The sequence below is a fragment of the Thermobia domestica genome, chromosome 5 (genome assembly GCF_964235325.1).
Source record: "Thermobia domestica chromosome 5, izTheDome1.hap1.1, whole genome shotgun sequence".
Taxonomy (NCBI): Eukaryota; Metazoa; Arthropoda; class Insecta; order Zygentoma; family Lepismatidae; genus Thermobia; species Thermobia domestica.
The window spans coordinates 257891918-257919195 of NC_137458.1; the positions used below are offsets into that span (position 1 = coordinate 257891918).

At 29.8% G+C, this 27278-nt stretch overlaps 1 protein-coding gene across 1 annotated transcript; it reads right to left on the reverse strand.

The window, feature by feature from the left end:
• Nucleotides 1-19298: 19298 nt before the first annotated feature.
• LOC145684833 (uncharacterized) lies at nucleotides 19299-23531 on the reverse strand. Its single transcript, XM_081757198.1, has 3 exons — nucleotides 23498-23531; nucleotides 21413-21538; nucleotides 19299-19533 (listed from the first exon to the last, which is right to left on the reverse strand). Exons 1-3 carry the CDS (start codon nucleotides 23510-23512, stop codon nucleotides 19351-19353), a joined length of 324 nt encoding a protein of 107 aa, XP_081613324.1. The 5' UTR covers nucleotides 23513-23531; the 3' UTR covers nucleotides 19299-19350.
• Nucleotides 23532-27278: the final 3747 nt, after the last annotated feature.

A 27278-nucleotide genomic window follows, 5' to 3' on the forward strand; every position in this document is an offset into this window, starting at 1 on the left:
AGAATAAATTTCTTTTGAGGTTCCATTACTAACAACTCACTTTTTATAAGATTAGTTTTATTTAGATCATTTTTATTATTCGAATAGATAGTCATAGCTTACTTGTTATAAGGAAAATTTCATAAAACCACTTATCACTTAAATTTACATACAGAACTCAACAGTTGGATAATTATCTTTTAAACCAGTATATTTGATGCGCACACCATCTTTAACAATATCATCAATCATTTTGTCTGTCACGTGTTTTGTAAATCTAGGTGGAAGAAATACCTGAAAGTCATCACATTCAACTAAAATACTCTTACCATATTTAGTTTTTATTTTTTCCATTTTCACAATCATATATTCTGTATCTAATTCTAATTCTCTTAATCCAATTACTTGCTTTTGTTCAAGACTTCCAAGTTTGTTTAAAAAATCAATGTGTTTTGCCATATTTATTATATAGAATTTTTTTAATAATCTCGAATTTCATTAAGTATGTCATTGATTCTGTTAACAATATCTCTTACATTTTCATCTGTTAATTCACCATTCATGAGCTTAATTACATTAAGCTCATCTTTAAACAGTCCAATTCGATTCACCATATTTTTATAATATTCTTTCTTTGAAGCTATATTAAACCGTGTAGATAAACCAGTTATAACAGCAGAAGCCGAAGCAAATGCAGTTGTAATAATTGAATATACTGTAACAGGAATAAATACATTGATGAACCCTGTAGAAGCTGATAATAGAATTGCTAACGTAATAAGAGTAATATAAACACATTTTATTCTCTTAAACTTCCTTTTCTTTTTCATTAATAACTTCTCAAGATTTAATATAGTATCTTCAATTAACACAATTAAATTCTCACGTGGAATGTTATCTGGAATAGTCATTTTATTAAATAAGTTTTTATGATAATATCATAAAAACACTTACAAACTAAACAAATCTAATAAACATATAATTGATTTATATCTTCTCAATTATTTTTTCTTTCTCAACATCATACTCTAAATTTTTCTTACCAAACATAACAACATAGCAAATTGTTTTATCTGGTACATCACTTTCAAAATTAACAGTCAGTTTCAAATTAGTTCTATCACTTACAGTTACTGATTTATGCTTGCTTGTGTTAATTACGAACATCGGCCTATTTTCTAAAAATTCCTTAGGATAATAAAACATCTCAGTATTTCCAATTGTAGCTCGCTTATATACCGTATACATTTCATAAACTTTCAAATACTTATGTTTTGCAAAATCTAAGTTTAAAGATTCTAATGGGAAAGATTCATTTCTAGAATTACGAAAATGGATATTCTGAACTTTACAATGATCAAAATAGCTTGAATCTCTTTCTTGATTATCATTTCTATCAGTTTGGAAAAAGGCAATTACAAAATTAGGCATATCAAATTCACTTGAGTTAAATTGTGTGGTTAAATCGAATTCTAAATATTTACCACTGACTGATTTCTGTAAACATTGATACATGTTAAATGAAATAGGAATCTTACCTTCTTTTAACATATTAGATCTTAACAAGGTGGCATAGTTAGGTTCATAATTAACAATAGGCATTCTTAACTCCATATTTGTAATCTTAATTTTACCTGGATGTGGTTGATCATTCTCATATGTTCCATCCTGCTTTTTTGTTTTCCAAATAGCAAATGCATTATCATCAGAACCACTTCTTCCTCCTTTCAATCCTCCTTTCCACATAATATCTTTAAAATCTGAACAAAATCCTGGCAAAAGTCTTAGCAAAAACACTATTTCTTCATCTGTTCTTGCCCACGTAATTCCTTCCCATCCACATTCATCATAGTGATTTGCCTCTGGTTTTGAAATAGTACATGTGTTTACAGCTGTTGAAGTTAAACCAGGATAATCTATAATATCTAATATCTGACCATGCTTACTAACTTGAATTTGAGAAAACAAATGTGGGAAGAAATTATTAATAAGTCTAATATTTTGACCAGTAGTATATTCTCCATCACCATCTCTACCTCTAATTTCAAAAGTTACATAAATATCAGCATAATAAGGATGTACGAAGCCATCACCCACGTCAATATCAAATTCAATAGACCTGTTTGGCTTATTTAAATTCTCGATTGTTTTTTGATTAGGTTTAAAGGATTGTAATTCATATGATTCTATCTTATCCATATTTATTATAAAAAATATTTATAATCGTTTTATGAATTAAGCCTATAAAATAAACCCATAAAAACTTAAATATAACTTCTCCAAATATCCTTGTTCCTATTCACCTGACTAATAATTTCTGAAAAACTATACCCATCTGTAAACATTTTTAACACTGTAATGCATAAATGTCCACAAATTACCTCGTTAAAATGTTGTATACGGCTGCTTTTGTACTTTATATTATGACCAAGATATTTTACGAGTGTTTTTGGTGGATTACCTCCAAATGAATCAAACACATACTTTTTATTTCCTTTTTTCCAATAACAAATCCAATGCGTTCCTATATTTTTAGACGTATCAAAATTAACAATACCACACTCATTCTTCCTTGGTTGTTTAGGCAATTCATCACTCATAAATACACCTCTAAAGTTTCTTATCTTAAGTTTTTTAACAAGTTGTATTAGATCTAAATTACTTAAAGGTTTAATTTCTTCTTTTTCTTTACTGTTTTGGAGTTTACGTTTTTTGAAAGCTTACCACCTTGTTTTTCTTCCATTGCTAAGTTATGTCGCTTTTGTTCCTCTAATTCCATTTTATTCTTTTTTGCATCATCTACAGTCTTAGCAATAGCAGCCGCACCTCCAGCAACAGAACCTAGAGCACCTATTAAAGCTAAAATCGTTGGAATAGTAAATATAAAACCACCATAATGAACTTTATTATCATTTGCCTTCATTTCTTTGTTTATTTTCTTAAGTTGTGGTATAGAAAGAGATAGAGACATACATTGTCCTTTACTTAGTTTTGCCTCCTTTTGTTTGAGTTGTTTGTTAGTTAAAATGTGATCTATATTTAATTGTTTAAGTTCCTGATTAGGAATCGTAAATGTAAAACCTTTTAACTGCTTATTTATTATATAAATTAAAAGCTTTTTATGAAAAAAAATCCATAAAAAGTACATATATAAACCTAAATCTAAAAAATACTTATAAACCTAATCTTACTTTCATTACTTATAAACCTAAACCAAATCTTACTTTTGTATTCATCATTAAAGCAGTTCCAAGAGCAGGTAGTTTTTCAGTTATTAAATTAGCATCTTTATCAAAAACTCTTTCCCAAGCTTTATTTTCTAATTCCTTATCTGCAATATGTCTTGATTCTGTATCTTTATTATCCCTATAGTATATATCATGTTCTTTACAAGCCTCATCTAATTTGTTAATACCTTCATCACCTCTTTCTAATCTTTCTTCTAACTTAGTCCCAGGCCCGCAAAATCTAAATCCTGGAATATGCAACTCAAATGGAAGTTTATTAATCAAATCATTTACTAATCCTTTTCCATACTTTTCACTATTCCAAAATGTTGGTGGCAGCGTATTCAATATCTTTATCAAATAACCTATACCTTTTGGATCATTAGGTATAAATTGTGCAAGTTTAGAATTAATCATATCCACTATGCCTACTTTCTCATTATAAAAGTTATCATTTCCAGATTTTTCTTCCCCATCAATAACAATCAAACGATCAATCAGTTTTCTCACATCATCCATCCATATGTATTCTTTTGATAATTCGTTATATACCTTTATTCCTTCTCCAGATTTTGGTGTATTTTTTGAAGGTGTTGTTGGTTTTATATATTCATCCCAAATAGGTTTGATAATTTCTATATATGTTTTACCTTTACTAGATTTTTGTTTTCTTGTACTTGGATCATTATTATGAAATGCAACACTAGAATCAATTACTATTTGTTCATATTTTTCTAGATCATCATCATTATAATTTGTTGGATTATGTTTTGTCAATAATTCCCATAAACCTTCTGTTCCTGTATAATGTCGATTATTAATAACTAAATCGTCACCATGAATTTTAACTTCTGCATTTCCTATCATATGTATAATTTTCCCATCTTCATCATATCGTTGTATTCCAAAACTTTTATCATCTCTAGTTGCATAATATCTTGAGGCAATATTACCAAAATGAGTTGTCGCTAAAGATTCTATTCCTTCTACTTTATATTTAATTTGTTTTTTCATGTGTTTTATTTCTTCTGTTATAGGCGTATCACTTTCATTTATAGAACTATCATGCATAGGCGGTGTTTCTAATAAGCTTGAATCCACTCTAGCACTTTTATGTACAACTGGAACTAATTCTTGAATTAGATTTTTATTTTCTTCTGCTACTTTTGATATATCTTGCCCTAAATCTTTAATTGCATCAATAACAGGCTGATCTTCTTCTTTAAATTTTTCATACTTACTTCGATTACTTTGTTTAATTTCCTTAAATCTTTTAATAAGTTCTTCTTTTAACTTAATATACTTCTTAGCTTTATTAACATCCATTTATTATATAAAGAAAAAAATAAAAACATAACATAACATAACATAACATAACATATACGTTCACCTGCATTCATATACGTTTAGTTTACACTTTTAGAAATTCTTTAATTTTATTTCTATATTTACCATTATTCACCTTCCTAGTCATATCTATTGTTAAGAAACCATGTTCTTCACTCCAACACTTGCTACATAATGATTGTAATTTTTCAAACGACATATCAGATGCAACAAATTCATCATATATATGTTTTAAATTTACATTGTCCTGTCTAAAGAAAGTTTAAGTTGTCCCTAATTAATTGTTTTGGCACTTTAGAATATGTTTGTCCAAGATAGAAACAGTTCAAACCCTTATGACGCCCTCGAGTAAAATATTCTCTAACGTGATTTTGTTCTTCTAATATGAAATCATCAAATACTACCACTTAATAGTCCTCAAATTCATCTAATGGAATAATCTCTTCATTGTTTCCTTTTATTATTGCTATTGTGTCTTTAATATTACGTTCTATATCTCGAAAAAGTTGTATTAAGTGTTGGTATTTAGGTTGATTTAAACTTTTAGAATATATATAAACATTTGCATATTTTAACCATTTAGGTGCCAACAAAAAATTATCAATCATTAACGTTGTTTTACCACATCCACTAGGCCCAACTATTAAACATCTTATATCATCAGGTAACAACTCTCCATTCCTCTTAGTCTTCGCCGTTTCTTCTGTTAACCTTACTTTAATATCCCAATTATCCATTTTAATTATTTATTATATAATAAATGAAAGTATTTAATTTAAATGGTTATTCATCTGTATTAAACATGTCTTTGCACTACCCATTTGAAAACGATTTAGAAGTATCTGTTGCAGGATTTTATACAACATACTTAACACCAAACATTACAGAAAAGAACAATAAATTAACGTTTTGCACTGAAGAACCTGAAGTTACAAGACAAGCCATAGTTCAACCTGGTCAATATAGTTTAAAAGAATTAGAAGAATATATTAAATCAAACCTTCCATTCTACACTGATGAATTCAAAGATACTTTTTAAATTACAGAAGACAGGAAAAGAAATAGAGTTAAAATATTTAGTGAGGTTTGTGATATAACCTTAGATACCATTAACACTGTTTTAGGTTATAGTGATAAAAACTTGGCTAATAACATAGAACATATTGGAGATAAACCACCAAGGTTTCATCCATTTGATACTATAAATATTCATTGTGATTTAGCAGAAGGTATGATTTTAAAACACAATGATACAACACACAACGAAACAGACTTAATTGCAACATTTAGAACAAATGCAGAGTTTAGAGAACCAATTATATATGAACCTAATGAAAAGATATTTTTCCCAATACATCACAATAAATTTAATAATTTGAAAGTTTCAATTAAAGATGAAAATGGTGATTTGATTGATTTTGGTGGAGCTCGTATAACTGTTTTACTTGCTGTTAAATAATTTGAATTGTTATATAATAAATATGGATATATTTGGTAATACTAAAACGAGGACTACAAACCTCAATCATATAAGTGAAGTTTTTACATCAAATATAACATGGTTGATTTCAAAAACAAAAGACTTGTTAATGTAAGTGATGCAATTGACCAACAAGATGTAGTAACTTTACAACAGCTAGATTCAATAAATAGTAATGTTAATAGTCAATTGGAAGGTGATAGAAACAAATTTGAAGATGTATTAAAAACATTACAAGACACATATATAAAGAAAGATGATTTTCAAACATTAGGATGGATACTACTAAATTGATTATGCAGAAAGAAACTATACCCCTAATATGTCGATTGAGAGTTAAAAATGTTAAGGATCCAATCTTTAGAATATTTAATCTCTCTAATGGTTACAAATTTCTATATAATGGGAAAATAATGCACATGGAATTAAGTTTGGATAAATACTTTCTAGAGATATATTTAGGTGATACTTTGATTGAAAATTTACCTGTAAACATTAAAAAGGGTGATATAATTATGTTTCAAGCAAATAAGAATTCAGCTATGGAAGAAGGGCAACCATTGCAAGTTATTATGTATATAGAAAGAGAACTTTCATAAAACCATTTGCTATATTCAATCTATATAACAACATTCTAATTCAATCCATATATATATAACATTTTAATTCAATCTATATAACAACATTCTAAATTGAATTATACAGATGAATTATAAATTGTTATATAGATTGAATTATTGTTTGAATTATAGACTAAGTTATAGAATGTTATATTCATTAAATTATATAGATGAACAGTGTTTGAATTGTAGAAGTTATTATACAGATTGATTATAGATTGAATTATAGATTGAAGTTCATGATCAATTATAGTATTAATCAACAAATACCAACAACAGCATTAATTATAGTATTAATCAACAACAGCATTAATTATAGTATTAAACATCAACTATCGACACCCGTTAATTATAGTATTAATCATCAAATATCGGCAACAGCATCAAACAAACATATGCTTGAATTATAGTTTGAATTATAGTTTGAATTAGGCCGATCCTTAGAATTATGTTGTTAGTTGGTATAGTGTTTGAATTATAGATTGAGGTTAATAATTTTCCATATAATAAATAGTATGATGTATTGTGTTAAGTGTAAGAAATCAACAGATACAAAAATAGATAACATAAGAATAGAACAAACAAAGAATGGAAGATATATTAAGAAAGGTATATGTGTTGTATGTGGTGTTAATAAATCTCAATTCATTAAAAAACCCGATTGACTATATGAAGGTGAAGGTATTAGAGAAGACATTATAGAAGAAATTCATAAACCATCTAGAAAGAATTATGCTAGGTTAAGTGTTATTGTTAAAGGTATAGATGATTTATGGCAAGCTGATCTTGTGGAAATGGATAGTGGTGTGTTAAAAGGTGTTTCAAAATTAAATAAAGGTTATAAGTATTTACTAACAATTATAGATGTGTTTTCAAAATATGCGTTTACTGTTCCTGTTAAAGATAAGAGTGGTAAGAATGTTACAGAAGCATTTGAATCAGTGTTAAAAATTAGAAAACCTAATAATTTACAAACTGATCAAGGTAAAGAGCTTTATAATAAAGAATTTGAAGATTTGATGGGAAAAAACAATATCAATCATTACTCAACATATAGTGGTAAAAAAGCTTCTGTTGTTGAAAGATTTAACAAAACACTTAAACAAAATATGTGGAAAAAATTTACTGTTCAAGGTAATTATAAGTGGTTAAAAATATTGCAAGGTTTGGTTGATGAATATAATAATAAAGTACATAGAACAATTGGTGTGAAACCTGTAAAAGTGAATAAGAAAAATGAGCATGCGATATTGAAAAAAGTGTATGAGAAAGAATATAAGTCTGTTAAGTTAAAGTATAAGATTGGTGATTATGTTCGTATAAGTAAAATTAAAGGTTTGTTTGAAAAAGATTATACACCAAATTGGTCAGCAGAAGTGTTTGTTATTAATGAGGTTATACCATCTAATCCACCAACATATAAAATTAAAGATTTAAACAATGAAGAAGTTAAAGGAAGATTTTATGAACCAGAATTATTGAAAACTAAATATAAGGATGAGTATTTGGTTGAAAAATATTGAGAAAGAAAGGTAATAAAGTGTTTGTTAAATGGTTAGGGTTTCATAATTCACATAATAGTTGGATAGATAAAGAAAATGTTGTAGTGTAAATTTAATGTGTTTAACTTTTATGAATATTTTCATACAAGGTAATAAAGTGTTTGTTAAATAATTAGGGTTTATTAAATGGTTAGGGTTTAATAATTTACATAATAATTAAATAATTAGGGTTTATTAAATGGTTAGGGTTTAATAATTTACATAATAATTAAATAAATAATTGCATTAATAATTAAATAAATAATTTGCATAATAATTAAATAATTAGAGTTTATTAAATGGTTAGGGTTTAATAATTTGCATAATATAATATTATAAATGTTGTAGTGTAATTTAATGTGTTTAACTTTTATAAATATTTTCATAAAAGGTAATAAAGTGTTTATTAAATGGTTAGGGTTTAATAATTTGCATAATAATTAAATAAATAATTTGCATAATAATTAAATAATTAGAGTTTATTAAATGGTTAGGGTTTAATAATTTGCATAATAATTAAATAAATAAAAATAATATAATATTATAAATGTTGTAATGTAATTTAATTTGTTTAAACATGAAAAATATTATGAAAATGAATTAAAAAATCTGGTGAATATAAAAAATGATAGTGTTTTTTCATATAAGGTGTGTTATTATATGGAAAAACACTGTATCATTTTTTTTATGTCGACATTAACAGCTGTATTAGAAAAATAAGTATGCTAATGTTGGTATAAAAATATTATGAAAATGAATTAAAAAATTTAGTGAATATAAAATTACGATACAGTGTTTTTCCATATAAAATGAGTATGAATAATGTTAATTTTACTGGTGAGGAGATGAAGGAGATGTTAATTACAAAACTAAAACAAATATCTAAAGTCAAGAAAATCCGCGGCTATAGTTATTTAAATAAGAGTGAATTAATCAAAAAAATCAAACAATACCAAAATGAACCAGATGAATTGAAAGTTATATACACAATGAAAGTTGATGAACTAAAAAACCATTGTAAAAGGAAGGGGATAAAAGGTTATTCTAAATTAAGAAAGGCTGAACTTATTGACCGTATTATAAAATATGAAGATGAACAAAACAGATCACAAATTAGAAACATATTTCCATTTAAACAAGATGTTTTTGAAGAATCCAAACCACAACGAATACCAATTAAAGTACAAACAAAGGAAACAGCAATACAGAAACGATTACAAACTATCACAATCGAAAACATAGGAGGATATAAGGATCCGGTGAAGTTTTTAAATATAAGTGGGAAAGTAGTTATTAATAAAATCAAGGAAGAATTAAAGCACCATCCATTAAAAGTCAACCTTGTATTCATTTGTGATTATATTAAAGATAAAGAAGTACAAGAACGCAATTTTAAAACTATGAATGAAAGAATATTACAATCAACTGACTTAGATGAATATATAACCAATGCTAAACAAAAACTATGTAGAGAGATGGAGGAATTTCAAGGAAGAGGTTCAGGTTGGTCATTACATCAAATTAAATATTTAGAAATCAGATTAAATAAATATGTACCATTACGAGCTTCTTCCTATATTGACCTTCCTAAACCAACTAAAGATAAAAAAGCAGTGATTAATGTTCAAAATAAAGATAATAAATGTTTCTTATATTCTATTGCATGTTATTTAAAACCTAAAGATCATCAATCACATCCTCAATGGCCTTCAAACTATACAGAAATTGTGGATGAATTACAAGAGAAATATTGTAAGGGTATTGAATTTCCTGTACAATTAAAAGATATAGTAAAGTTTGAAAAAAGAAGTAACATATCCATTAACGTGTATACCTATGATGATGAATATAATATATACCCACTTCAAATCACAAAAAATAAGCAGGATAAACACATCAATTTATTATATGTAAAAGATGAAAATAATGATCACTTTTGTTGGATAAAGGATTTATCAAGATTAATAAGAAGTCAAGTAACAAAGCATAAGGAAAAATTATACTTTTGTGATAGGTGTTTAACAAGACATTTTAGAAATGAGATACAATTACAAGAACATGAACTATATTGTAAGGAGCATGAACCTGTTAGAATAGAACTTCCAAAACCATATAACAATCAAATACAATTTCAAAATTATAATAGATCATTGAGGGTACCATTTGCGATATATGCCGATTTTGAATGCTTGTAATGTAAAATGGATGTAGACCATAATTGTTCTAAAACTGTGAAGTATCAAAAGCGTATACCAATGAGTTTCTGTTATTACATCCAATACTCAAATGGTGTGTATAAAAGGCCTGTTAGTTATGTTGGTTTAGATGCTGCAAAGGTGTTTGTGGAGAATTTAAAACAAGAAGCAATAGAAATAAAGAAAATATATAACAAAACAGTTGAAATGATTGACCTAACTAAAGATGAGGAAAATAGATATAATAATTCCAATAGTTGTCATATATGTGAGAGAAACTTGAATGATTTACCACCAGCAATTGAAAAACAAATAAATATCTTAAATAAGAAAATAAAATTCGCTAAAAATAATGATAGCATGGTTGAAAAATTAGAAGAATGGAAACATGAATTAGGTAAATGTTTGAAAAATATAAATATAAATAAAGCAAAAGTAAGAGATCATGATCATTTAACTGGATTTTTTAGAGGTGCAGCTCACAGTTATTGTAACTTAAGCTATCGAAATCCTAATTTTATTCCAGTATTTATTCACAATTTAAGTGGTTATGATACTCACCTGTTTGTTAAAGAACTTGCTTATGATAAGAATGAAATAAAACTAATTGCAAATAATGAGGAAAAATATATAACACTCAAAATATGTGAAGGTTGATAAAAAGAATGGAATTAATTTACGATTTCTAGATTCATTTAGGTTTATGTCAAGGGGTTTAGCAGAACTAGCAAATAACCTTACAAAAGAACAATATAGAGAAACGTCAAAGTATTTCACTAATGATTTATTAGATTTAGTAATTAAAAAAGGTGTGTACCCATATGATTATATTGACTCAATTGAAAGATTAGAAGAAACAAAACTACCTTCAAAAGAAATGTTCTTTAATAAACTTACTAACACCCACATCAGTGATGAAGATTATGAGCATGCGAAAAATGTTTGGAAGTCATTCAATATTAAAAATCTAGGTGAATATACAGAACTTTATAACAGGACAGATGTATTAATATTAGCCGATGTATTTGAAAATTTTAGAGATGTGTGTTTAAAGGCATATGGTTTAGATCCTGCTTGGTATTTCACTGCTCCTGGTTTATCGTGGGATTCAATGTTAAAGGTGACTAAAATCGAACTAGAAATGTTAACTGACTATGACAAAATATTAATGATTGAAAAAGGTATAAGAGGTGGAATTTCACAATGTAGTAAGAGGTATGTAAAAGCAAATAATAAGTATATGAAAAGTTATAATAAAGATGAACTTTCAAAGTATTTAACTTATCTAGATGCAAATAATTTATATGGATGGGCAATGAGTCAATACATGCCTTACAAAGACTTTAAATGGGTTCAACCTTACATAAACATAATGAATATTCCAGATGATTCAGAAACTGGCTACATATTAGAAGTTGATTTAGAATATCCAGAATACTTACATGATAAACATACAGATCTACCATTAGCTCCAGAAAATATGTGCCCACCAGGATCGAAACAATCAAAATTATTAACAACGCTTTACAATAAAGAAAGATGTGTTATTCACTATAGAAATTTAAAATTATATGTCACTTGGAATGATATTAAAGAAAATTCACCGAGTATTAGAGTTCAATCAATCAAACTGGTTAAAGGAATATATTGATCTAAATACAAATATGAGAACGCAAGCTAAGAATAATTTCGAGAAAGATTTTTACAAGTTAATGAATAATAGTGTATTTGGTAAAACAATGGAAAACATTAGAAAGAGGCCATCAATTACTTTAGAATGTGATCCAATGAGGGTGGAAAAGTTAATAGCGAAACCGAACTTTGATTATAGAACAATATTTACTGAAGATTTGTGTGCGATACATATGAAAAAAGAAAAATTGATCTTCAACAAACCTATATATGTTGGTATGAGTGTGTTAGATTTATCAAAACTATTAATGTATGACTTCCATTACAACATTATGAAACCTAAATATGATATTGATATAAACTTATGTTATACGGATACTGATAGTTTTATATATGAAATTGGGACAGATGACTTCTACAAAGACTTAAATGAAATGATTGATTTATTTGATACAAGTGATTATGAAAAGGATAATCAATATGGAATACCATTAGTAAACAAAAAAGTATTAGGAAAGATGAAGGATGAAAACAATGGTAAAATAATGACAGAATTTATTGGGTTAAGGTCGAAAATGTATGCCTTTAAAGTTGAAAATAAAGAGGAGAAAAAAGCAAAAGGAATAACAAAATGTGTAGTAGCAAAAGAGTTACAATTTGATGATTATAAGCAAACCCTACTCAATGATGTGAAAACATATAAAAATATAAATCTAATTCGAAGTTGTAAGCATGATGTGTATACCATAGCTGTAAATAAATTAGCTTTAGATTCGAATGATGATAAAAGATATATATTAGAGGGTGGTGTAAGTACATTAGCTTGGGGGCATTATAAGATATAGTTAAAATGTATTTATGTGTAGTTTAGTTTTAAGTCATATTTAATTAACCTTTATGTATAGTTTAGTTTTAGGTCATATTTAATTAACCTTTATGTATAGTTTAGTTTTAGGTCATATTTAATTAACTTTTATGTGTGGTGTAGTTTATTTTTAGGTCATATTTAATTAACTTTTATGTGTGGTGTAATTTACTTTTAAGTCATATTTAATTAACTTTAACGTATAGTTTAGTTTTAGGTCATATTTAATTAACTTTTATGTATAGTTTAGTTTTAGGTAAAATTTAATTAACATTTATGTGTGGTGTAGTTGATAGGTGTTAGTGAGTAATAATGTATAGTTTAGTTTTAGGTAAAATTTATATTTTTAAGTCATAAAAGTTGTTTTTGTAATTTTATCCTTAGACATAGACAACCAGTAAATAGATGAAAATAATTGTTTTGTAGTCTAGTATTTATGTCCTGTTTAAATTTCCTTAATACATTCTTACATAGTGAAGATTTTTGATTTTTTTATAATTTTATCCTTAGACATAGACAACCAGTAACGCGTTAGAAAAAAATTATAAGAAAATAGAAACTATTTACCGTTTGAATTTTGAAAATCGGTTAATATTTGACGATTTTATAGCAAGTTCAAAATATCGGGAATTTTTTACGGGTTTATTTTTGAGTTTTCAGGAAAATGTTATTCTTTAAAAAAGTCTTAAAATTTATTTGACTTATGGCAGTATTTTTATTTTTTCGATTTGTTGAAATTTTGTGGAGATATTGAAAAAGGGAAAAGTATCCTTTGGGTTATGCAACCATCTATGCATTTTTAAAAAATTGGTTGTTATTAGTATTCATTTGCCGTTTGAATTTTTGAAATCGGTTAATTAGGGACCGAGGTATAAAATAATAACGTTATTTGGGGGTGTGACTTCAAGTGTTGCCAACTCATTTTTAACAATTATCATATTTATTAGTAATGGGGTGAATTCATCCCTATATGTTTTAAAGCGATATCTTGAAAAATTAAAATCCTGGAACGTTCCGAAAAAATATATGGAGTTAGATACACTGACTTTTTCTTTTTTGAACATTAATGTTTTAGCTATATTTACCACCCACCTACTCAATAGATGGTGTTTCATGCGGTATGTTTCAGAATTATAAAAGCTAGAGATTTGCGGACAGATTTTGTATCAAGAATTTTCTTCAAAGTGATGACCGTGAATCGAAAAAAGCGCGACTGACAAGAAGCCGTGACACCTAGGACAGACAGCCTGGACAGACAGCCAGGACGGACAGTTTTGGAGTTGTTATTATTACATACTCAGAAGAAAGAGAGAAGGAAACTGAATTGTAAATGTGTGCGTGTGTGTTGTGTTGGGTTGTATAAATACAGGCGGCAAAATGCTAAATTCGTTATTTTTTATCCGATTTTGATAATTCAAACGGCGTTTAAAAGAGTATGTATCAGAGTTTAAAATGCAATTGTTTATTCTTGTTAAATGTTGTTAGATTTAGTAATTTTTTTGTTTTTGTAACTAGATTTAGTGATTTTTTGTAACCAGATTTAGTGATTTTTGAAGTCTAAACCGGTTATAACCAGATTTTGTAACCAAATTTAGTGATTTTTTAAAGTCAAAACCGGTTATAACCAGATTTTGTAACTAGATTTAGTGATTTTGTAACTAGATTTAGTGATTTTTGTAACTAGATTTAGTGATTTTTTATAACCAGATTTAATGATTTTTGTAACTAGATTTAGTGATAGAATGCATTAGAAGTTATTATGAGTAAGATAGAAGTTATTTGAGATGTGATAGAAGTTATTTGGGAAGTAGGGAGTGCGGTAGAAATTATTAGGGGTAGTTTAGAAGTTATTTGGAGGTAGGGGGATGCGCTATTGTTATTAGGGGTGCGCTATTATTATTGATGGTGTGCTAGATTGTTATTGGAAATGATGAAGTGGCGCAGAATCCCCACCCCACCCCTACTCGATTACATGCTACAACCAAACTCATCGTTCTTTTAATATTATTGTTATCTACAATACATATAAATCTCGAACCATATAAATAGTTACCCAAAAAAAATCTACAACGTAATAACAGTAATTGTTAATCCTTTGAGTTGAGTTGATTTTTAATTTATCGTCCCTTTTAAGCAGCGAGGCTATATGAAACGGGACCTACCGATTAACGTGGAATCCGAACAACGTGAGCTCCCTCCGTGAATCGAATCCGGGTTACCCACACGAAAGGCGCGTACGCTAACCACTTAGCTACGGACGAGCTCAAATGTTAATGCTTTCATCCAAAACATTTTTTTTATTCATTTATCCATAAACATGACACTTCCCAAGCTCAGCACCATTATATCAAATAACTGCTAATTCTGTTGAATAGGTGTTGCACTGGTATTTTTTGAATGTAATAATATAAAGCACTACAGTCCAGATTTTCTACATATGATTACACAATTCATTTTAAAACATGTATAGAAATTACTTGGGACAAAACTTCGAATTAAAGCTAGTATACAAATTGTTTGTAATGATAATTGATAGTATGATAATAACAATAACATGAATGATATCATGGATTGTATCGGTTTAAAATGGCTACATTAGATTGCATCAGTTTACTTTTTCGTTACAGTCTAAACTTGCAGCTTAAATTTCAGTCATTTAGATACTAACTACAGCTCTGTAATTTTTTGAAAACAGTTCAATAACACTGAAATTAAAACAATAGATACATAAAAAAATATTACATATTTTAAAATTCCCAATGTTACTCAAGCCTTTCAATTAGTAGTTTATTTTGCTTACGGCAAAGGTTTTCATTTCGATATATTCCTTTACAGACTACAATACTACTATATTTAAGCATTATGTTTATTCTGCTTATATATAGATGTAAGACTTGAAAGCATCCATCATCATTTAATCTTCCGTTGAAATCCAATTTCCCTTCCCTTTCTGCTATCAATACTAATCTTAATAAAAGCGTGTAGAAAGCTACTTTGACAAAAGATTCAGGAAAGAAATCTTAATACGTAAGCGAAGTTTCTACCTGGATTTATTTAAAAGAAGTCCTTCATTCATTTATAGCTATATCTCACATTTTGAGTAGAGATAATTAACTCAACTGCAATAAAATTTCTCTAGTTTTGTTAACGAGACACAGTAATTGTTGTTTAACATGTGAACCTAACCCAAATTATAAAGGTAACCAAGAAAGTTCTGTTGCTTTTTGAGGAGATCTGTTTTCCATTGACTCTCACACCGTGACTTGAATGCGAATGAAGATAAGGCGAAGGTCAGTTTATGATGTTTGTATATCCAACATACTACCTGGTTGTTGCAGTTCAGTTACACCGTCAACTTGCGTAAGGACAGAGTAAATATCAGACCTCCACAGAGTGTCATAAGGGCATGTGTGCTGAACGAGTTCAAACTGAGGTCCCCACGCCCCACGCTGCTGCAGCGGGAAGGAACATATGCCAGGCCTCTCATGAGTTTGTTATGACAACGCGGGCAATGCAGGTGTGGTTTAACAAGCTTAAGGACGGTGACGAAACACTCGAAGACGCACCAGGTGCCGGAAACCAACACATGTACAAAATGAAGATCTTCAGACAGCAATTGAGGCCAACAGTGGCTCGACTAGTAATTATTTATTGTTAAGATATATATTTGACTAGTACTTATTACACTCAAGATGGCAGGGGAGGACATGTTAAGGTGACCTAATGCAAGTATACTTTAATATTTATTTTACAAACTTGAATAAATTGTTTTCTTTCCTATTATGATAGTAATTTTGCCAGAATAATATGATTAAGTTCGTACAAGGACAGATCAAAACATAAGGAAATATCACATATATACACAAGTTATTGACTGTTTTAGGAATACCATTACTAAAACTTAATTAATAAATATATAATATTTACATCTATTATCTCTATCATATTCATATACTAAGAAAGTATAAACAAGCATAAAAGTATCGGTAGGTTGTTTTGAAAGAAAGACAAAGTCCACGACTAATTTGAAGTCTACAATAAAAGTTAGTGCGTAATTTTAAGCTTTGTTGACTTATATGAAAGGATGCATTTCTGCGAATTGATGGGTAACAATAAGCAGATATTCCATGAATGTGTATATTTGAGGTATTACTGTTCTAGTTTTAGATTCCCAAGAAAGGATGGTTTTATTATGTTGCTGAGAAAGGAATGTCCACTTTAACGTCTAGTGGGAAACTCGCCAGAGCAATGTAACACATTTCCACTAAAATCATACATCTAACGTCACAGACACGTCCAGGAAACATACTGATATACCGAGACAGTTACGAGTCAGTGTGTTGTTAAACAAGGTGTATGAAAGAGTACCATAAAGAACACACAATCACAGATGATCTTTTACTTTGTATTTCTAACTGGCAAGCCTCGAAAACCATTAACAGTGGTTTTGGATATTTAAACATACTACCGCCGTCGTTGTTTTGTTTAACTGCCTAGTTGTGATACAGCATTGCAAAATGATCCGCGTGTACTCAGACTAATATCATATTCGAATTCGATCCTCAGGAACACCAAAGAAGCTGATCCTCGAAAAAATGTTAACCGGAAACGCTACAGCAGATGAGCTAGGAAGATACCATAACACTGTTGTTCGACTGATCCATGCAATCCGTAAGCTGAAAATGTTAGACCCATGTGTGCTACGTGTATTGAAACAGGTCAACAAGAATCACCGTCTGAAAGTGTGCAGTTTTTTGACTTTAATGAATAAGTCGGAAAGTTGCAGCATTACGTTGTCGTTTTACACGAAAAATCAGTTTTTTTTTTTTTTTTTTTTTTGTATCAGGAAATCCAATTGTTGACTGAGCTATGGGAGTGTGTGGTTGCAGATAGCAACTATTCTTATTAACAAAATGTTGCTGTGTTCATTTTTGTCCTTTTGATATGACTTACCTGAAGTGAACATTTTATTCGCAGTAGCCTAATATTATTACATAAAGATATGTTATACTTATGCAGACTACCTGCTACACTAAGTATACTAACTGATATTGGAGAAGATAAGATGTAAGCGTTGGCTTTCGTTTCCTGATAGTATTTTCCTGAAATAGAAAATACTTTCCTATCAGATTCTTTTCACGGTCCATACGATGATCACCACGAAATTTCAACACCATTGTTAGAATCTTATTTTGTTTTCCATTGAAATTAATATAACGTTTTCACAAGTTACAGAAACACAAAATGTTTCAGCTCGAATTAGTTATTATTATTATTATTATTATTATTATTATTATTATTATTATTATTATTATTATTATTATTATTTCAATGATATTTTCGTAACACATCAAAATCAAGATTGAATCCAAAGTAAATCTACTATTTTTTCTCTCCCTTCACTTCACCTCATACATTCCCACCCAACAGGAGAGTACACGAAATCCGGTCAAAACCACTGAACTCAATTCTTACTTGTTCGAATCATGTCTTTTTTTAAAAAAAAATGTGTTGAATATTCTGTAATTAGCGTCTAGATATAGTTCTGAGACATACTAAAGGACTGGATGTCGGGAGCCAATGTGTTGTTAGAAAAAAAAAAGCAGTTGTAAAAGTTCGAGCGACGTAAGCTGGTAAAATAGGTTCAATGAACAAATAAAAATTATCTGGTTACATATTTTCTCGCCTACACAGCAAACACACTGTGATGAAACGCACTTTTTTTTTTTTTTTTTTTTGAGTTTGAAGGAACCTTGATGGCTTCTGTTTTCATCTCGTACCACTCCTTTAATCAGTACATTTAATTATCAGCATCTTCTTCCTCAAAGAAGACAGTTGAACACATGAAATTTTAAAATATATTAAAACACAAATTACGTCAAGAAAATATATAAATACTGAGCTAGATATATTCTTGCTATTAACATTAATAATGAAATGCTTAAAGGAATGCATTATGTATGTGTCTGTAACTTCTATTTGTTTCACAAGTTCCGATAGCTTATTGTCGTAATAGCTTAGTGCTGTGTCTCTGTTGTACCGGGTACGATTTCCGGTGGAAGAACCATAGAATCTTAATTGTTCTCAATTTTTCTGTATTCGTCTCCCTATCGTTTCCGGTAGTTAAACACATTTAAATAACACGTTCTAAATTTTGAAACAATTGGAATCCCTCAAAACTGAAATTTAGATGTGCATATTTGGCCAGTTCTGCACGGAGTATGGATAATGTGTAATATGTCCTAACTATATGTAACAGCATAAGACATTTCTTTTCGCATACTAATTTGACACGCGTACATTTTGATACACTTCAGACACCTATGTTAGTCAATTATCAAAAGTAATACTCATTTCTTTCTTGAAGTGTATTTTAGGAAATAAATAATTAAATAACTTGTGCAAATTTCTTTAATATATCAATTCAATCGCATACAACTAACACACTGATTTCATATCAAATTTCAACCAAGGTATCCTCCGATGAGACCAGTGGTTCCGTATCTCTGATATCTGATGCTGCCGTTGGGATCAACGATACTGTACTGTCCAGCAACTAATGGGCCGCTTCGAACCTCAGTCTGTTGTTTACGATCTCCAGTCAAGTAGTCACCTACAGTGTAGCCAAACTGGTATTGAGGGTAGGACTGAAAGAACAGATATAGAATATATGTAATAAGTATTTTACATTTTATCTAGTGTATTCTAACAGTCGACCATTCCCTACAAAATTCTTCCACACACTCCTCTCGAAACTACTGTTGACATAGAATAAGTTATCCACAAAGAATGAGTTTCATTTTTAATCTTATCCAGTTGTTATGAGATACAAGTCACCCTTCTTGTGTCTCAGCAGCAGCATTAGAAGAAGTGGATGTTAGCTCGTTTTGAAAGAATTATACATATTTTATGGAAATTTTAATTGCTGTTTGAAATGTTTCACCTACTATTTTCTCAAATTCTATACAATTAACAATAACGCATCTACAGTCATAGTATCTTTGAAATATTTAAGTTTTACGTCCCACGGTTATGCTGGCTAGGAAAAGGAAGCGGTGATGATGTGAAATGAATGAAATGGTGGAATGATGAAAGTGGGAGGAAACGGAAGAACCCCGAGAAAACCCACGCACAGCGTGTTTGACCACCTCAAAGTTCACTTGGCAGGAGCAGGGTTTGAACCTGGGACCCCATGCACCAGAGGTGAACACTCTATCACTGAGCCACCGTGGCTCAGTCATAGTATCTTGTAAGTATCCTTACTAATAATCCCAATTTTGCCTCAATATTTCTGTATCGGGTTATGTTGAAGCAATGGGTAGACAATTACCGTCAAAATGTTATACTTACTGTTTACTATTTTATTATCGGAATCAAGTATATATAACACTCTTTATTTTCAAATAAATTTATCTGGCGATTCGTCTTTGAAATGAAAAAGAATTTAACGATTTGAACTTACGGATCTGTTCTTCAAGTCTATTTAAATGTCACTTAGGTTTTTAAAACGAATTTACACAATATTTTATTATTAAATATTAAAATTATATAAAGTAAATACTTGCAAATGAAATTAACAAAGTCAAAGAATTAAAATTGAAGTTCATTTGAAAGTAACCAGAAAAATAACTCTGAATTTAAAAATAAGGATAACACAAATATTGGACACCGTTAAACTAAAAATTTGTTTCTGTGAAATAATAATAATAGAGTCAATTGATAATGAATCTTGTGATTTGAATAGTATGTCTCTTACATGTGGTTTACCATTATAGGGATTCTTGTCACAGCAAGATAAGCATTAAGCAAGTATTGCACAAGTGATTTGTAGTTTTTGAAAGTTAAGAGAAAGGTCTGTATTAATAAAGACAATAATTCTTAATCCGAATATTTCATAAATAATGTTCATCATGTTTATGGTAATTGAAATTATTCGAAGTTCAATACTGCGTCATAATCTTCATGTAACAATTAAACTAGGTCGATTATGTTATACACGGTGAGTCTGTGGTGCAGCCAGTTCATGTGAGTTTGTGATGGAAAACTTCGGGTGCAAAAGTTTTCTCATGTTCTCTCGATTCCATCCACATTCGCATTTTCTTTATTTTTTAATATTGCACTGTTTCTGTCTAAACAAGTAGTAACAATTAATCAATTTGGTCTGAAAAATAAAACAGATTCCCTGTTTAAAGCTGGCAATTAATTTCTTATGTTAATTGTATATTGATAGTAGTAATAAAATTGTGTGGCGACGGTAAATTGTTTCTGTTGAACATGAATAACGTCTAATTTTAGCAACAATCCGGATGAGAATTGAGAATTGATCCTCTGTTTGCTAAAAGATACAAATTTTGTGTTCTTTAAACATATATCGCAAATTGAAATATTCTCACTTGATATAAGTAAATTATCCATTCAACTCTCCATTACAGTTATTAGACCAGCACAATTATTGTACTTGTCAAAGATTAAAACATCAAGTACAAATGCTGTACAATGAAAACAATTTGAATACGAACTACTTACGTAGTAGTTGTAAGCACCAAGTCCGTATCCACCTAGACCATATCCACCAAGACCATATCCACCATATCCTCCCAACAAACCAATGGCAGAAGTTGCAGCTACGAAAGCAGCGAGCAAAACGATGACCTGTTAATATGGGAAGTATACAATAATACAGATTATACGCTTTAAAGCTAAAGCTCTATTTAACTTGAAACAGTAAGGTTGATGTTGTTCATATCAGAACGAAATCTAACAAATTTCTAATAAAATATTGTACTATGTTTAAAAAGTTGAGTAAAATAGTATATTATATGTATAAAAGGAAATAGAAAACATTAAATTAATACTAATTACGTCTCATTCCTTCTCTCTCACACCTGAAATATTATATTACTCCGTACTAAAATCTCTCTGACATGAAACAACAGTCACTACGAGGGTAATGAAAATTTTGAAAGCAATGAAAAGTTCAGGAAACACTGCATATTTCAACTTTGATTTTTAAATTTCACTGAGAAGAAGAAATGAAAGCTGTTTATTTTTTGTAATTTAGTCAGATTTAAGAAGGTAACTGCACATATCTGACTTACACATTTCTTTTTAATTGAGAAAATTATCATTCAAATCATCAGAATAGATTGTAATTAATTTCTTCTTTGCATCACTGTGGTTCAAAGTGTTGGAGAAAAACTTCAAAAATTACAGAAATATTTCTCATTTCTGCAGACAGAGAATACATCTAAGATACTAACATGTGTAAGATTACTTTTTAAAAAATCAATTGTTCACTTATCGTTTCCTTTGGCAGTGTTTCAGTAACAAACGATTTACTTTTTGGCTACGTAACTCTACTTCTTATATTCATATAATCTAAATCTTCCCTTTAAATATCTGAGAAAATCAATAGTTCAAACTAGGAAAAATATCATCTGTCCGTTTACTTCTGTTATCTCATCACGGCACTTTTGTAAAGCTTTCATTACTTCTGGTCGTTTTTATGCTATTGGTTTCATTGTCTCAAGTCGTGCACAGAGCTCCCTCGTGGCTAATGGATAGCGTACGCGCTTTTGGAGTGCAAGATACAGACTCGCCTACTTTAAGCTGTTGGTCCACGCTAATATAGCCTTGTTGCTGAAAGGGATGCTAAGCTCAAATCCCCCTCAACTCGCGCACTCTTCATCTTATTTCAGAAGGGCTATGAAGAGATTGTCCACAAGTGTATTATACATAATAATATTTGTAATAACCTCTTTGGACGTGAAAATATTTAAAAATATTTAAATTTTTGTATTATTAATGAACAAAAATATATTCTTCTCTCCAAAGTTGTTTACAATATTCTTAAATCCATATATTTAAATCATTTTTGTTTATCTTAATGTCTACGGAAGTTATGAAATATTAGGAAAACATATTTTATCACGCACCTCCCTAAGATGTGAATCCTTACATTTGAGGTAATTGTTAACTAGCCCCTACTCTTATGAATGATCCTGACGATATACCTAGATTCAACGTTAGCAACACATTTGAAAACGTACAAATTGTACTACATATATATTTTGAAACACATTTTGCGGGTTTATAAGCACACAAATGATTAACTTAAGTGTTTGTAATCAACTTGAATAAGTAAAGTGTTTTGAAGCTATGTAGTTACAATATTCTGTTTATAAATGTAATGGATTTGATTCTTATAATATAGTGATATGGCAACCCTTAGCTTATGAGCCCATTCTCTGTAAATCTTCAGGATAAGATAAATCAGCAAGAATAATACTGTGGCAAACAATGCCAAAATCGAGTCGTGGCAAACTGCATGTTACCTTCGGATTAAATTTTGTAAAAATAGTTGGTAGTTTTATAAAGACGGTACAGTTTTGAAATGGCTTTATTAGATTACGTCTAATTGTTTCTAGTTACGGTTCAAATTGCAGCTTAAATTCATATACTTAGGTAGTAACTACAGCTCTGCAATTGTGTCTAAACACTTCAATAACACTTAAATGTCCGTTAAAATAATATATGCTAAATAAAATATTATGTAATTTATCATTTCCAATATTACTTCAAACCACTCAACTAGTAGTTTATTCTACTTACGGCAATCGTTTTCATTCTGATGTTTTCCTTTGCAGCCTAGGATACTACTGTACTTAAACATTGTTTGTTCTCCTTATATACGGTTGTATGATTTGAAAGCATCCTTCAGCAATTAATTTTCTTCCGTTTAAACACGATTTTCTTTCCTCTTCTGACACCAATACTAATCTTATTTTTAAAAAAGCAACGTAGAAAGCTATTTATGGCAAGAAATTCAGGAAAGAAATTTTAATATGTCAGTGATGTTTCTCCCTGAAATTATTTAATAAAGGTCCTTGATTTGTTTATGGTTACATTTCAAGCGGGAAATACAGTTAATTAATTCAACTGCAAAAAAAAGTCTTTTTTTTTTTTTTTTTTTTTTTTGCTAACTAGCTACAGTAATTGTTGTTCAACATCTAAAACTTATACAAATTATATTCAATATCATTATCAGAAATACAAATGTTACGCCTTCATTGATCGAAATTTGATTTTTTTTTTATTTTTAGATTTACCATACATCTTACTAGAGTTTAATAAGACAGTATATTCTCTTCCTCTTTATTTTTCACTACCTGCAGTGCAATAGTTTCTTGGAGATAATTGACTTGCTATATTAAACTAATACGACATCTCTATGAATATTAAACTACATTTCATTTGCATATTAACCACTATTAATGTATTTATTTTTTAAAAATTACTTCAAAGATAGCTACACATGTTTCTATCACAATTGTGATTGTTTACTATGAGTGTATTCTTTGACTCTAGCGCGCTTATTCTTTTCGATGATACCAGAACCGTGAGTAAACATCTCCTTCTTTGTCATCTTTACTTGACGGTACCTCGCTTGTGTAGCATAATTTCCTTTATCTTTATTTCACACTTTTTAATTTCGTGCTGTGGGTATAGTAGAACCGCGGTATATCTTCTCTTTGGTATAGTAGATACCGCGCACCTTTTGTTCAAGAGTTTTCAAGTTTCATTCAAATTGGCAGGACACCGAACGCATACTAGTTGTCTGTATCTCGACTCTAACTCTAGATCTTTTAACTCTAGATCTCTACTTCTACATACTCGCAGATAACAGAGGACTGAATACAAATCAATCAATTAATCATTATAACACTTGGTTCCCACCTTTTTATCTTCCGATAATAGTTTTGTCTATTGAATATTGATTTGTGTCCCTTTCCTTATACTTTAATTACATTCATTTTATTTGTTTCACATGCACCTATTCCCATTTGAAAAATCGAAAGTTGAATCCAATATGGCGGATAAAAGACGGCGGCAGGGGTGGGTAACATGTGTCGGAGAAGCAGTACTTAATCCAATTTGTTTTGCACATGCTCACATTCATGTCCAGTTACATCTAAAGAAACTAAAATCAATTTTGTACCCAAACATTATATTAGTGTATGATTGAATTCCGGATGTATATGAAGGTCCATAAAAATGCCACTTAAAGGTATGGACCGCTCAAATTTGAACAACGCACATTGGGCAGCAGAGGAATTTGCATTCGAATCAATTTTACACGAATCTCAAGGAGACACTTCGCGAATATACCTTGTTAGACTTGGTTGTCAGTGTCTTTATTAATTGTGTTGTATTTCTCTGTTGTATTTGGTCTTTCTGTCTCTTCTCGTAAATTCCTATGATATGGCCTCAGTAGTACATTATCAACTTGGATGTGCTTTCTTATAGATTGGTTAGGTTTGTTTTGTTTTATTTGTTTTCACCTTTTACTTCTTGCGATGTAAATTAAGTTTTTGATTATTTACTTCGATCAGTTATTTGTTTTTAAGTAAGGTTTGTTTTGCTTCTTTGTTTCATTTAGTTCTCGTTTTACTTGTCGTGATGTGGATGTAATTGCTGATAATTGACTCGGTTGTGGTTCATGGTATTTGATTATATCCGTTCCGTTCCTTTGTTTCAAATGGTCATATTTCCTAACATTTGTTAGTATTTGTTATTTGTTTTCTCATGTTGATAACATAATTTTTTTCTGATATATTAGTTACGCGTTTTGTGTTTGTTTGTTCATTATGTTCCATCTTTATGTTGTGATGCGGATTCAGTTGTTCATCATCAGCTTGGATTTACTTTTGGTATATTCATTAAATGACTTTTCTTTCTTTATATCTTTCGGTTCGCCCTTTACTTGGTTTGATAATAACCTATCATTTATTTATTGCTAACTTGAGTGTGTTTTCTGATATTTAGTTAACGCTTTTAATCCCACTGTTCCCAAATGGGAACAATTTATTTTTATCAATTTTTGTCTGTGGATTTTTTTGTTGTTTTTTTTTTAAATAAGAACCTGCTACAAGTCCATATTGACAACAAATACTGTGCTTCGTGCCTAATATGCAGGGATGTACAATATAAATAACACAGTATCAGTTGCTTCTACCTACTATCTGGAGTAGATAGGAATACATTACTACTACTATCTCCACCAACCTATTGCGTAGGGTTTTCATAGAACAACATGCGAAAGGTGATTAAATTAATTATCACTGAGACTGTTTAACTTTAGAGTATTCATTTATTAAGTGATCTTTTAAAGTAGAGTTTAATAGGATGTTGTGATATGAATTATTAGGTAAAACTATTAAATCACATTTCATATAACTGTTGGTGAATTGGTCAACGTTAGAATATCAGAGATGTATTATAACATACCTCGATGAACTGGATTCGAACTTCTGGCTACGAAGTTCGTCTTCTAGCTTCCTCACAGTGGATGGATGTCCACTGGAAATGTTGTTAACAGCTGATTCCCAATAGTGGCTCTATTGAGAATAATCCTTTGGAGACTAGCGCCAAGACGGATTCAAAACTGCCTCTCCAAGACTGATCGCAATTCAGTCAAACATTAGCTTTCTATCATCGTGTTCATGATGACGAATTTGTTATTCCTTGATTACAAATTCTGAAACTCTTACATCTCTGAGCCGAAATTGTGCTGAAACACAATTTCTGCATTTTCTCTCATTGACCCAATTCTCCAGACAGCTTATGTCTGCGAAATTCACACTTTTACCTAATTTTGATAATGTGTACATGTTGACATAAATTTCTACAACGTTTTACATTTATTTGTTTCATATTTGTTTTTGTGCTCTTATGACACTGCAGACTCGTGTCTATTCCTTGAAGAAAACAACAAGCATCAGCAATGCGTAATACGATGTTATAATATGTCTGCAACCTAATTACAACAAGTTAAATCATAAACAAACATTTTTCTATTTCCTTCTGAAACCAATTAATGAGATTGAATAAATTTAGATCTTAAAATCTTCCAGAATTTTGGCGTACCGTGACAATATGCTACTACTAAAATCCTCTTGTGCTCCTTTGTGGCTAAACGGTTAGCGTACGGGCCTTTGGCGTGGGAGACCCGGGTCCAATTCCTCGCGGAAGCTCATGTGGTTCGGATTCCACGTTAATCGGTAGGACCACGTCTCATATAGCCTCGCTGCTGAAAGGGACGATAAACTAAAATCAACAAGATCAACAATACTAAAATCCTCAAAATATATTAAATGAGGTCAGAATCAACAAATTAAGAAGGAATTAAGAAATTCTGAAACAAAAATAATTTGGGATTAAATGAGTTAAATGTGTTTGGTTCTTTGCCTTAAATGTTTTACTTTTCTAGTTATATGATGTCGTGTCAATTGATGATTACTGCCTCAGATGAAGTCTCTAATATTTTAATTTGTTATTTTCGATTGTTTGCTTCATTGTGATCCCGTTTGGTGTTTGAGAGACAAAGAAAAAC

Excerpts from the sequence above, each read along its gene's own strand:
- LOC145684833 (XM_081757198.1), bottom strand. Across the intron at positions 19,534-21,412 it reads TTGGTGCTTACAACTACTAC|TCCTACCCTCAATACCAGTT; the intron begins GTAAGTAGTTCG and ends CTGTTCTTTCAG.